The sequence below is a fragment of the Hemiscyllium ocellatum genome, chromosome 20, assembly GCF_020745735.1.
Source record: "Hemiscyllium ocellatum isolate sHemOce1 chromosome 20, sHemOce1.pat.X.cur, whole genome shotgun sequence".
NCBI lineage: Eukaryota > Metazoa > Chordata > Chondrichthyes > Orectolobiformes > Hemiscylliidae > Hemiscyllium > Hemiscyllium ocellatum.
This window is the reverse complement of record NC_083420.1, coordinates 7,755,784-7,770,542: the sequence shown is the minus strand read 5'-3', so window position 1 is coordinate 7,770,542 and position 14,759 is coordinate 7,755,784. Positions and strand designations below refer to the sequence as shown.

General features: G+C 44.1%; 1 protein-coding gene across 6 annotated transcripts in view; it reads right to left on the bottom strand.

The window, feature by feature from the left end:
• mapk8ip3 (mitogen-activated protein kinase 8 interacting protein 3) overlaps window positions 1-14,759 on the bottom strand; it is a 212,491-nt gene that overhangs the window by 157,408 nt on the left and 40,324 nt on the right. For all 6 annotated transcript variants that reach the window (XM_060840465.1, XM_060840468.1, XM_060840469.1 and 3 more), the window contains exons 2-4: window positions 11,881-12,001; window positions 5,087-5,157; window positions 3,886-3,980 (exon numbers count right to left, since the gene is read on the bottom strand). In XM_060840465.1, coding sequence (XP_060696448.1) covers window positions 3,886-3,980; window positions 5,087-5,157; window positions 11,881-12,001 — 287 coding nt within the window. The remainder of the gene's footprint in view (window positions 1-3,885; window positions 3,981-5,086; window positions 5,158-11,880; window positions 12,002-14,759) is intronic.

The following is a 14,759-nucleotide window of genomic DNA, read 5'->3' as shown; positions in this document are numbered from 1 at the left end:
CTTCTCCAGCCGATCCACTCGATCTGATAAGATCCACAGCCAACAGCATTTATGGCAGATATAATCCGTAGTAACCCTTAAACTCTCTTTAAACTCCCACATCTGACAAGAAGTACATATTACTCTACTTAAGGCCATTTTTGCTCCTTCACAATCTATAGACCCAGAAATTAACACCATCTTATTCCTCTACAAACACTGTCCCAGGTTAAATTGATAGCTATGGCTTATATTTTAAGTTTAATCAAGAGACCTATCTCCAAAAACATATAATCAAGAAACATATAATCACTCTACTCACTACTGCAGATTCTCTGTAGGTCACACTTAAAACAACAAATAACTTATCTGATTCTGTGCTGTGAACTTCGCCCAACAGTTTCTCCAAGATTAGTTGTGAATTTCACTTTGTTAAATTTTCCCAGATGCACTCCGACGTCCAACGATACGTGAATTCAAACAGCAAAGGCGGTAACTGCGCAGGTTCTCTCTCTCTTGCTCCTGCAATGACCTCACCTTATGCTTCCTTTGTCTGGTCTTCTCCCTTTTAAAATTGCTGTTGTTTTGACTTTTTTTTTCCCCCAAAGTTCCAAAACAATGCAACAGTATATGAAATAGTAATTGCTGCTCCTGGGGTTCGAGGAAATCACCTCCAACACCTAAAATACCTCAAACTAGGAGCAGCTGTTGCAGCCAGAAATTTTTCCTGTTCTCCATTTTGGATTACCCAGAATCCAACTCCTAACAGAACCTGTCAAAATGGGTGAATTAGAAATAACCCCCATCGCTGTGAGGTTAATCTCAGGCAGCTGTGGGGTCCATGTTGCACAAGAATGGACAGATGAGTTCATGCTAACCATGCAGAGTAATGGAGTTGCTCGACTGTATAGCAGTGGCACTGATTCACAAAGAGCAGCAAGCTCCTGGGTCCTTCTCCTTATGGAGGACACCTGGCAACTTTACATGTCAAAGTCCAGGTTGGACAGCTCAGTCACTACACTGCGTGTCTACTTTTTAGTTCATTCATGGGACATGGACACTGCTGGCTGGGCCATTTATTGCCCGTCCCTAGTTGCTCCTTTAGAAAACAATGGAGAGTTGCCTCCAAGAACCATTGGAGTCTGTGTGCCGTGGGTTGACCCCACAATGCCATTGGGAGGGAATTCCAGGATTTTGTCCCAGCAACACTGAAGGAATAGGATCTATTTCCACATCAGGAGGCTAAATGACTTGGAGGAGATCCTGGAAGCAGTGGTGTTCCCACTTCTGTTTCTGCCATTTTCATTTCCAATGCGTTCATCAGTTTGCATTCTTACTTTCCTTTCTAGTCTAAAGAGCAGTCAGTGAACCAGCTGGGCTTTGCCAATCATTGACAATGGTTTCACGGTCATCCAGATTTTCTTTTTTCACGGAATTCAAATTTTACCATCTACCATGGCGGGATTTGAACACAGGACCCCAGAGCATTACCTGGATTAATGGTTTAGCAATAGTAGCATAAGGCTAACACCTCCCTGTATTTTGGTGGATTGCCTTGAATCCTGTAGCACATAGTCCTGGATTGCATTCTTTCACAACATGGTATTCATTGTGGTCTGGGTGACCACAAACATGGGGCTGGGCTGGCCCTTAACTTCCACTTCAGCTCTAATGTCCTTGCACAGAGTGTGCAACTCCTATTGGGTACACACTATGATTTGAATTCTGGAAGTTCCACTGTCCAATCACTTACCAGGTCTTTGTTATGACTTGGAGGTGCCGGTGTTGGAATGGAGCGGATAAAGTTAAAAATCACACCACACCAGGTTATAGTCCAACATATTTATCTGGAAGCATTAGCTTTCAGAGCATCGCTCCTTCATCAGGTGGTTGTGGATCATCCGATCTTTGTTGACCTCGTCAGAAAGAGCAACAAGCTCCTGGGTCCTCCTCCTTATGGAAGGCACCTGGCAACTTTACAAGTCAAAGTCCAGTTTGGACAGCTCAGTCACTACACTGCGTATCTACTTTTTAATTCATTCATGGGACATGGACACTGCTGTCTGGGCCATTTATTGCCCGTCCCTAGTTGCCCCTCCCACACCAATCCTTAATCCATGCTGGGTTTCGAGTTTTCAACCAAGGGAAGAGACAGAGGGATGACAACTGGGACTGCCCTCACTCGGAAATGGCACTGTCACCCCTCAGCGAGAAGGAGGAGGGTTCAATCCTAACGCCCGAAGCAAACTTTGGATTTAAAGGTCAGTGCCTTACTGAAAAAATACATTAGAACCAGAGGCGCCAAGTTTCAGACTAAGGTTCTCTCTGCATTTTTGGGTGGAGAAAGAAGAGGTGAGCTTCTCCAGTGTCCTGGCAAATATCTATCCCCTGAGCTCTGCAATTCCCTCCTCAAATCTCTGTCATTTCCCCTTTAAGATACATCTTAAAATATAACTTCCAAGTCTTTGACCATCCCAGCTAATATCGCCTTCGGGGGTCTGGTGTTAATTTCGGTTTGGCAGCACTCAATTCATTTTGGAGGTATTTCGCTATGTCAAAGATGATCTATAAATGCAAGCTGTGTTGTTGGTCAAATACACCAGATACTTGGTCATGCACCTCTCTCTAGTCTCTGGGATTTTGCTGCATGACAATTGGTTTCCACATTTCCTACATTCCAACAGTAGCTACACTTCACTGAGGATATCCATCACAGTCCTGACCTGTGCCTTGTAGATGGGGAGTCGGGGAGGGGAGTTACTACCTATGGGATTCCCAGCCTCTGACCAGTTTTTGTTACTGCTAATAGTGTATTGTAAGCGCTTACCTATTTATACGGTTCTAAGAACATCCCAACGTATTAGCCAATGTAACAAACAGCAATATTTCTGTTAACACCATGTAAAGATTCTGCACCCCTGCGTCCATAATTGCTCAAAACCACTCTTTGACCATCCAGAGATAAGCCTCATCCAACTGCCTTTTACTTCTGTCAAAATGAACCCACCCTCTGTCCATTACCTCCCTACAACAGGACTAAAGGCCATGAACAAAACTAGATGCCACTACTTATTTTTGATGGAAGCCAGCTCCCCAGACACTATTTTCCCTCCAGCTTGACAATTTTGGACTGTCATTCTCTACCAGCAGATTATTGAGAAATGGAGATCGTGCCAATGTCTACATCAACCAGCATCTCAAAAGCACTGATCACTCCTGCCTCAGTTCTTTACTCATACAAGCCTGTCATTCTGGAGACCATTTTCCACCTGTTACCCAGGAATGATCACCCAGGGTAAGATTCCAACATGGAAATGATAATCGGGCTGTTTCTACAATCAGTAACCAAACCCAAACTTTATTTTTACATCCAAGTGAAAGTCAACTCCTCGGTCATATTTAATTTTGAAATAGCATCAGTCATAATTCCACTCGGGTCCTGTTAGCTGCTCCTAACAAAACTCTCCTGATCACAATCCTGACACAGTGAAGACACTGAGGTGATATCATTGCATGACTCATTATTGATGCAGCTGTGACAAGAAAATGACCCAATACTGCCACTAAATTCTGCCGGGAAATGCTGAGAATACAGGGTCCCTTGCTGTCCGAAGTAATCAGAGTCTGCAAAGGTAATCTTTAACAATATGCGAGAAAGCAGCTACTTAGAGTTTGATTCTGCAACCTAAAAGTTTGAAAGCAAACTCTACAATCAGCTAGTCAGATGTTATTCTTATCGAGTCTCAAATCAGGTGAGCTACAGGGTTCTTCGCCGTGTAACAACACTGTTAACGTAAAAGTATAAGCTCCACTATTATAACGAAAGGCATCCCTCTGGGCACCATCAAGCAACCAAGCACCTGCAATCTACTCCAGCACACACACGTGACTGAACACATTCCTTACTTATTCCTCCCGGTCATCGTTCCATCAGATTGTGCATTTCCTCCAACTTGATGCATCTTGGATCGTTCGATGTGTTCCACGTAAGTCTGTATCATCTGCAAGATACAGCAACAATTCAGACACAGTCAACGAAGAAAGGAGGAGTGAAATATACCCAGACAAAACTGATAATACATCACAGCGCTCCAACCAGATTAACTAGTCTGTGCTGCAATGCTGATCCCATGAATGGCCTCAGGGAGAAGGGTGGCCATGAGGTGGGTCCAGGTTAATGCGACTAATCCATCTGTACAGTGTAGGCTGGAGCTATGAAGAGTGAAAGAGGACACTCCAAAAGGTCTTTACTCACCTTGCTGACCAGGAATCACTGACTAACCTGCCACTGACAATGGGTTGGAAGGATGTACAGGCTGTTAACCTAAAATAAAAGCAATTTACTGTGAATCTGAAACAAGTAGAAAGTGCTGGAGAGATCCAGCAGGTCTGGCAGCATCTGTGCAGTTAACGTTTCCGGCCTAAAATGACCTTTTGTCAGTATCAGACTCGAAAGGTGAATTCTGCTTGATCATTGTCCAGGAGGGTGTAGATTTAAGGGTAAGGGGCAGAAGGTTTTGAGGAGGTACGAAGGAAAGGTTTTCAACCAGAGGGTGGTTGGAATCTGGAACTCTGTGCCTGTGAGGGGAGGAGAGGCAAGGCAGGAACCTCGATCACGTTGAAGTAGTGTTTGGATGTGCACTTGCAATATCAAGGCATACACGGCAATGGCCCAAGTGCTGGAAAATGGGATTAGAACTGAGATAATAGTGTCCTTGCCAGTCATAAAACAAAGGGCCAAAAGGCTATTATGATTCTATGTTTCTCTCTCCACAGACGCTGGAATACCTGCCGATTTTCACCAGTCCTTTGTTTTTATTATTGTTAATGGGCACACTTTCCCTGGCTATCCTGTAATGAGACACAAACTTGGAGCCTCTGACTCAGAGGGAGGGATGCTACCCACTACGTCATAAACTCTCACAAACATCAAACCTCAAGTATCTTGTGATAAATATCAATTTGACCTGGGTGTATATGCAATCCCCTGCAATGACATTTCACCTCTAACCTGATCTTTTATCCCCGAATGATCCTCCATCGAGACTCAGCTCATCGTATAAGGATCAGTTTATTTATGAGCATACCAATTATCTCAGCTCTTTACCTCAGTGTGCCGCAGGTGTAACGCGTTGTATTCCTTCTTCATGTCCGCCTCCCGCTCCTCCAATCTGGTAACTGAAATCAAGGACAGAATCACCTGCATGACTGAATGAAGACTCACATCAACCTGAACATATCAAAATAATCCAGTTTAATAAAAATCAGACAAAACCAGCAACATAGAAATGGAGACATAATGCTTAGGGCAGAAAGTTCAGGATAAGTTTTAAAAAAAAACAGTACTGCTCCTTTCTTGTAACAAAACAGAGAAGCGATGTGTCAGGCCTGCAATAAAGAGAACAATTTATGCTAGTAAAATGAAGGGTATGTTGGTTAGTCTGATCTTAGAATAAGTTAAAAAGTCAGCACAACATCGAGGGCCGAAGGGCCTGTACTGTTATATTCTATGTTCTAATTCAGATGTTTTGTTCACTTTTGATTATTTGGGTTGTTTTCAAATGACAGGGACACTGAAGGATGCCGACCTCCAGGAACGTTAAATGTAGAATTCGGGGCTTAATTAATGGTAAGGTCCTGGGGAGTGTTGCTGAACAAAGAGACCTTGGAGTGCAGGTTCACAGTTCCTTGAAAGTGCAGTCTCAGGTAGATAGGATAGTGAAGGTGTTTCGTATGCTTTCCTTTATTGGTCAAGACATTGAGTATAAGAGTTGGGAGGTCATGTTGCAACTATACAGGACATTGGTTAGCCCACTGTTGGAATATTGTGTGCAATTCCGGTGTCCCTGCTATAGGAAGGATGTGGTGAAACTTGAAAGAGTTCTGAAAAAATTTGCAAGGGCATTGCCAGGGTTGGAGGGTTTGAGCTAGAGGGAGAGGCTGAATAGGCTGGGGCTGTTTTCCCTGGAGGGTCAGAGGCTGAGGGCTGACCTTATTGAGGTTTATAAAATCATGAGGGGCATGGATAGGGTAAATGGTCTTTTCCTTGGGTTGGGGGGAGTCCAGAACTAGAAGGCATAGGTTTAGGGTGAGAGGGGAAAGATACAAAAAGGATCTAAGGGCAACTTTTTCACTTAGAGGGTGGTGAGTGTATGGATTGAGCTTATAGGGTGTGGTACAATTACAGCATTTAGAAGGCATCTAAATGGGTATATGAATAGAAAAGGTTTAGAGGGATCTGGGCCAAGTGCTGGCAAATGGGACTAAATTTAATTAGGATATCTGGTCAGCATGGACGAGTTGGACAGAAGGATCTGTCTCTGCTGTACATCTCAATGACTCTGATTGCAGGTGCAATGCATTTTGTGAAGTTTATGGTGTTTTCTCAGATGACCACTGCTGGCAACTTGTGTTATGTGCCACCTTTACCAGAATGTGGTATGGGCAATGGCTGTTTGCGGAATTTCACTGCTCCTTGACCCTTGCTTTGGCTTCAGCATATCTAATGGTCAGTGGTAGAGAATATACCACTATCCAGGAGAGATACTGGCCTGAGATAAGAAAGTTTTACACTGATAGCAATAGGTACAACTATGGTCAGGTATAATCACCAGGACCTTAAGGAGCTAATATAAATATACCTGGTCCCTCCAAAAGCTAGAGTAGAACCTCTGGTCTCCACCCATAGATCGTGTGTGATATCAGATTGCAACATAGTAAATGACCCTATGAAATGTAGACACTCTCTTCACTTTTGTGCAGTGATTTTTCTCACAGACCTGAATTCTTCTGAGGACGAGTTATAATCATACTAGATTAGATTAGATTACTTACAGTGTGGAAACAGGCCCTTCGGCCCAACAAGTCCACACCGACCCGCCGAAGCGCAACCCACCCATACCCCTACATTTACACCTTACCTAACACTACGGACAATTTAGCATGGCCAATTCACCTGACCCGCACATCTTTGGACTGTGGGAGGAAACCGGAGCACCCGGAGGAAACCCACGCAGACACAGGGAGAACGTGCAAACTCCACACAGTCAGTCGCCTGAGTCGGGAATTGAACCCGGGTCTCTGGTGCTGTGAGGCAGCAGTGCTAACCACTGTGCCACCGTGCCGCCACTACTTTCAAAAGAAAATAGTTTACAGCAAGTGGGCATCACTGGCTGGACCTTTGTTTATTGCCAATCCTGGTGTGACCGTCAGGTGGTGGCAGTGAGCTGCCATCTTAAACCACTGCAGTCCTTTTGTAGTTGTGGACCCACAATGTTGTAAGGGAGTTGTACCCAAGATGGGCCATGTGGGGAGACATTGTACACTTTCCACTGTACTCTTGTACCCCGGACTTCAGTACATATGACAATAAAACCTAAATCTAAATCTAAAAAGCTCACAAGCAGGGACTTTTTCTGGGTGCTCAGTGGTTAGCACTGCTGCCTCACAATTACAGGTAATTAGAATTATATTCGAACACATTCATTCATTGTCCAATGGTATGGAAATCTCAATGTAGGTGATCTGCACTTGCTTCAGATACACATTGCGATATACAATGCATTTTGAATTTATAGAAGTTAATATCTTGGCTTATGAAGCAACAATATGCATCAGTGACCCTTTCATAAGTTTATTAACACTTCAAGGACTGCAGCAGATTAAGAGTTAATGTTCTAACTCCAGTGACATTGATAGCTATCTGTGCTGATGATGGGGTAGAAGGGGGAGTAAACAGTGAGCAGGAAGGGGCAGAAGGAGCCCAGAGAGAGAGGGTGACGAAGAAAAAAGGATGGAGTGATAAAGGGATTGGTGATAGTAAGCCAGGGAAGAAGAGAAGCTCAGACAGTTGATCATGGGGAGTAGTTGAAAATGGGTTATCTAGAGTGTGGTGTGGGTAATAAACCTGGCAGGGAGGTGATCATGGTCCTAGTACCAAACTCAGTGACAAAACTAACAGGAATGTGCAGTATAAGGGACAAAGTCTGACTACGTCATGCTAAAGCAGTAATCACCGCCTCAGGAAGTGATGTAATGCCACATGACCCTGCTGTCTCATTGCAAGATAAAGTCACGGTAATGTAAAAGCAAAATACTATAGACCCAGGAATCTGAAATACAGTAGAAACAGAAAATGCTAGAAGATTAATGGCTCAATGAGGAAGATTAATTAAAAAGGATTAAGCTCCTCGAGTATGTTAATAGGGGAAGAGAGGCTGGTGAGGGGGCAGAACGCAATGCAGAATTCAATGATAAAGCTTTGGCCTGCGCTTACTGGCGTTTAGAAGACTGAGAGATCATTTTATTAGAACATGTAAGACTCTGAGGGGGATTTAACAGGGTAGATGCTCAGAGGATGTTTCCCCTCCTGGGAGATCTAGAACTAAGGGATAGAATTTAGAGGGCATAGGTTTATGGTGAGAGAGGAAAGATTTAAAAGGGATCTGAGAGGCAACCTTTCCACACAGAGGGTGGTGTTTCTATGGAATGAGCTGCCAGAGGAAGTGGTGGAGGCTGGTACAATTACAACATTTAAAAGACATCTGGATGGGTGTATGAATAGGAAGGACTTGGAGGGATATGGCCAAATGTTGGTAAACGGGACTAGACTAATTTAGGATATCTGGTTGACATGGACTGAAGGGTCTGTTTCCATACTGTACATCTCTAAGACTGTATCAGGAGAGCTGTTTCCTTCCCAGTGGGAAGTTGGTCATTGAAAAAACATTCAAGGCTGAGTTCGACTCCTGATTGACAGATAGCACAGTGGAGCTGAAGCCACGATCTGTTCAGCCATAAATGTATTGAGTGGTGCAGCAGGACTGAGAGCGCCAAATGGCCCACTCATGATCCTAATTCTTATCATCCTATAAACTTGAACTGTCGGGTCCATGCCTACTGGGTTCAAGGTGAGCAGAACTGAAAGTTTGTTTCTTGGCAATGAAAAATCCCGGGGCACCTATTGCCTGGGCGATGTGGTCTCCACTTGGCAAGGCAGCAGTAAGCCCCATCATGACTGCCGTCTCACTTTGCTGCTGACCCTCTGCAGGCAGCTCCCACCTCCTGGAGGCGCTTAGTGTCACTATTTGGGCATGAAGCCAGTCTCCTACCCAGTCAGGGCATCAACATCTCAAAACAGCATAGGATGAAGAGCTGGAGATTGTCAGAGCTTCAGCTTATCAGCACTGCTTGGAAGACGCGGCCTACCATATCCAACCCAGCCCACTGTCTCCAACTCAGCCCCCATCTCCAACCCAGCCTGGCAGCCCTGTTTAACTTAAACCAAGAAATATGCTTGCCATGCTGCTACCTCCCAGGTGTGCACAGTTGAGAATGAACTAGTAGCTTTGACAAAGGGTCAGTTGGGCTCGAAACGTCAGCTCTTTTCTCTCCTTACAGAGGCTGCCAGACCTGTTGAGATTTTCCAGCATTTTCTCTCTTTGAGTTGAGAATGAACTAACTGGTTTGTGAGGCTCTGCACCATAACAATAGTCTGAAGTTTAACTCCCAAAAGGATGTGATCAAGATTAGATTAGATTACTTACAGTGTAGAAACAGGCCCTTCGGCCCAACAAGTCCACACCAACCCGCCGAAGCGCAACCCACCCATATCCCTACATTTACCCCTTACCTAACACTACGGGCAATTTAGCATGGCCAATTCACCTGACCCGCACATCTTTGAACTGTGGGAGGAAACCGGAGTACCCGGAGGAAACCCACGCAGACACGGGGAGAATGTGCAAACTCCACACAGTCAGTCACCTGAGTCGGGAATTGAACCCGGGTCTCAGGCGCTGTGAGGCAGCAGATCAAGTTGCACCAAAGGCTTAAATGCAAAATATCAAACATAAACCTGATGTGTCTGGTTTTAATGGAGGTACAATGACAAATCCTTGAGTACATATTGTGTACAGTTCCGGTCACCACGCTACCAGAAGGATGTGGATGCTTTAGAGAGGGTACAGAAAAGATTTACCCGCTTGCTGCCTGGTATGGGGGAGTTTAGCTACAAAGGAAGGTTGGAGAGATTGGGCTTCACTGTAATGCAGGAGGTTGAAGGAGTGACCTAACAGAAGTTTGTGAATGGCATGGATCAAGTGGAGAGTATGAGGTTTTCCCCCAGGGTGGAGATGTCAGTTACTCGGGGACACAGAAGTTTAAAGGAGATATTCAAGGCATGTTTTTCACACAAAGGGTGGTGAGTGCCTGGGACATGCTGCCAGAGGTGGTGGCTGAAGCAGACACAATAGACCCAAGAAACACCTGGACGAATACATGAATATGAAGGAAATAGAGGGATATGGATCATGTAAGTGAAGACAGTTTTAGTATGGAATTGGCAGCACAGGCTTGGAGGGACCGAAGGGCCTGTTCCTGTGCTATATTATCCTTTGAGGGGCAGACTGGTGATTTTAGTATTATAATGAGACCTCAGCATTCATTTTGGCAGTCACTGTATTAGCTACATACAGCTAGATTTCTTAAGTCTTGGGAAATATCCCGACTTTAAAGGTGCTGTAAAGGGCTATAAATGTTTGTACAGCACAGTTTGCGGGGAATAGGATGTTTCCTCCAAATCCAACACACCGCCCATTAATCAGATCACCGCAGCCCCACACCCAATGGGATATTCTCACCAGTCCCCATTCTGAGCTCCTACGATCCAGCCTCTATCAGCACAACTGGGAGATCCTCAGATATTCTCTCTCACACACACACAGAGCTGTTGTCACAGACTTCCTTCCCAACAAGCCCAGTAAATCAGAGGACCGGAAGCCAAGAGGAAACATTACAAGGAGCCCTGCAGTTGAGAAACCGAGGGATGTTCAGGAAATACACTCTTCCACATTTTCCTGATCTCACCACAGACCAACTGCATGGAACTCTGCTCCAGGCTAAGATTCCCACCACAGGGTGACGGATGTTTGCAGTATGGTCAACAATTTGCAAATCTGTAGGCATCATTTGCTATTTTATTTGAAAGCTTTCCTGAGCAATTCTTGGACCGGGGAGGGGGGGGGTTCGTCTTAGAGCATTTTAACACTATTTTCTTTAAACTCATTCACGGGACGTGGCTAAGCCAGAAGTTAATTGGCCAGAAGCCAGTTAACAATCAGACACGTTGCTGAGAGTTTTGTCTGCAGTTAAGTGTAGGCCAGCCCAGGTAAGGATGGCAGATTTTCTCCCCTAAAGGAAATGAGTGAACTAAATGGGTTTTTATGACAATGAACAGTGATTACATCATCACTATCAGGTTAGTTTTTTTTAATCCAGATTTTTAGTGAATTCAAATTTCACCATCTTCCACGCTGGAATTCAAGCCCGTGTCGTTGGAATATTAATCTGACGTTCTGGATTATTAGTGTTGAGAGTGTGTTGCTGGAAAAGCACAGCAGGTCAGGCCGCATCCGAGGAGCAGGAAAATCGACATTTCGGGCCAAAGTCCTTCATCAGGAATCATTGCTCCAGCCTGAAACATTGATTTGGGCGGCACGGTGGTTAGCACTGCTGCCTCACAGCGCCTGAGACCCGGGTTCAATTCCCGACTCAGGCGACTGACTGTCTGGAGTTTGCACGTTCTCCCCGTGTCTGCGTGGGTTTCCTCCGGGTGCTCCGGTTTCCTCCCACAGTCCAAAGATGTGCGGGTCAGGTGAATTGGCCATGCTAAATTGCCTGTAGTGTTAGGTAAGGGGTAAATGTAGGGGTATGGGTGGGTTGCGCTTCAGCAGGTCAGTGTGGACTTGTTGGGCCGAAGGGCCTGTTTCCACACTGTAAGTAATCTAAAATTATTCATTTAGTGACATCACCACTACCACATCCCCTTCAATGCTGCGATATCAATGCTGAAGCAGGCTGCCCCCTTATGGTTCGCCATTGATTGAAAGCATCTAAACTTACGTTGGTCTGCGTAGTTCTTAGATTTGAGTTCCAGCTGCCTGGTCTGTAACTCCAAAGACTCCACATGAGTCTGAAGTTCCTTCTTCTCTTGTTCCAGTGCATCCTCAAACTCGATGAATTTCTACACACAGGGAAAAAAGCAGTGAGAGTGAGGACAGTGGCAAAATTATCTCATTAAAAGCCATTCACATGGTGAAAACAACCTTATTTAGCAAATGTGAATTGTTGGTTCCCTTTTAGCATACTGTAATACAGTTTGGCAAGTGCATTGTAACTTGTTGTGAGACTGCATTCTTTCATCTAGAAATAAAATCTATTAATTAGATTTGTCAATGAAATACCAAATAGTCAAACTCCAAAACTTGCCAGAGAGAGAGAATATCTACTGAATAAAACACACAATCCCCTAGCAACCACATTGCTACCTCCAACAGGAGACCTGAATCAAACAACCAAAGCAACTCTCACTTTTACAGTCATGACAACAGTGGCAAACCCAACTTTATATATTTACATTTATATATAGATGCTCTGAAAGGGCTTCACACAGTTTCCAGATAACACCTGTTTCTCTTTTATGCCTGTCTAATGATCCACTATTAATTTTAAACAAGGTGGCACTTAATATTCTCTAATTCCTGCTTACATTCCAAATCAATAAAACAACAAATTGGAGATGCAGTGTATACAATGTGCCCCAAACATTAGGCTTCTTGTTATGTAGACAATGATAATTAGACCACTGTGCCTGCAGGATAAATACAATCAGTGCATATTTCAGATAGCAGTAGTTTCACAGAACACATCATGAATATGCAACAGCAATTAAAACAAAATTATATACAATTGGGAATATAACTCAAAACATATACCATACAATCTTTATCCTGAAGAAATAAAATGATTATCGTCTCTGAAGTCCATGATTTAGCTTCAGCTTCCATTAGTATGACATTTTTTTTGTATTTATTCTTTCTTGAGATCTCACTGACAAGTTAGAAATCACTCAACATCAGGTTATAGACCAACAGGTTTATTTGAAAGTACAAGCTTTCAGAGTACTGCTCTTCTGTCAGCTAGTGGGGCAGGATCATAGGAGACAGAATTTATAGTAAAAGGTCAAAGTGTCATACTGAGAGAGGGGTGGGTGGGGGAGTTTTTTTGTGGATTCATTCATGGGATGTGAGCATTGTTGACTGGGTCAGCATTTATTGTCTATCCCTAATTGCCCAGAGGGCAGTTAATAATCAACCACATTGCTGTGGGTCTGGAGTCACATTGAGGACTGACCAGGTAAGGATGGCAGATTCCTTTCCAACGGTTACAAGTAAATCAGATGGAATTTTTCCAACAATGGTTTCATGGTCAATGTTAGAATCTTAATTCCAGATTTTTATTAAATTCAAATTCCACCATCTGCCGTGGTGGGTTTTGAACCCAGGTTCCCAAAACGTAACTTGCAAAAAGCCTGTGACTCTACCACCACCACTTAGCCAGTGATGCCAAAGTCTCACGAGTGAATTAAAACAAACGGCATTTCAGCGAGGGCCATCGTGGGGTTCAATAATGATGCTTCATGGAGCATCACCACGGAAACAGACCATCAGGAAATTAGCAAAAAATAAATGCAATTAATGTGTACCCGACATTTATCAAGTTAACACAATTTTGTATCTGGTATCATGGTTCATTAATGCTCAGACATAATTTAACAATACGCCCACCACATTGCTGATGCTTCTGTATTTGTGACACGACATATGAGCTTTGAAAATCTGATAAGTAGAGTATGGGCATTGCTGTCAAGGTAAGCACATATTTATCCTTTTGTATCTGGCCTGCATGGTGGTGAGCTGCCTTCTTAGAGTCATAGAGATGTACAGCATGGAAACAGACCCTTCGGTCCAACTCGTCCATGCCGACCAGATATCCCAACCCAATCTAGTCCCACCTGCCAGCACCCGGCCCATATCCCTCCAAACCCTTCCTATTCATATACCCATCCAAATGCCTCTTAAATGTTGCAATTGTACCAGCTTCCACCACTTCCTCTGGCAGCTCATTCCATACACCTACAACCCTCTGCGTGAAAAAGTCGCTCCCTAGGTCTCTTTTATATCTTTCCCCCTCACCCTCAACCTATGCCCTCGAGTTCTGGACTCCCCGACCCCAGGAAAAAGACTTTGTCTATTTATCCTATCCATGTTCCCTCATAATTTTATAAACCTCTAGAAGGTCACCCCTCAACCTCCAACGCTCCAGGGAAAACAGCCCCAGCCTGCTCAGCCTCTCCCTGTAGCTCAGATCCTCCAACCCTGGCAACATCCTTGTAAATCTTTTCTGAACCCTTTCAAGTTTCACAACATCTTTCTGATAGGAAGGAGACCAGAATTGCATGCAATATTCCAACAGTGGCCTAACCAATGTCCTGTACAGTCGCAACATGACCTCCCAACTCCTGTACTCAATACTCTGACCAATAAAGGAAAGCATACCAAATGCCTTCTTCACTATCCTATCTACCTGCTACTCCACTTTCAAGGAGCTGTGAACCTGCACTCCAAGGTCTCTTTGTTCATCGACACTCCCTAGGAACTTACCATTAAGTGTACAAGTCCTGCTAAGATTTGTTTTCCCAAAATGCAGCACCTCACATTTATCTGAATTAAACTCCAACTGCCACTTCTCAGCCCACTGGCCCATCTGGTCCAGATCCTGTTGTAATCTGAGGTAACCCTCTTCGCTGTCCACTACACCTCCAAATTTGGTGTCATCTGCAAACTTACTAACTGTACCTCTTAAGCTCGCGTTCAAATCATTTATGTAAATGACAAAAAGTAGAGGGCCCAGCACTTATCCTTGTGGCATTCCACTGGTCA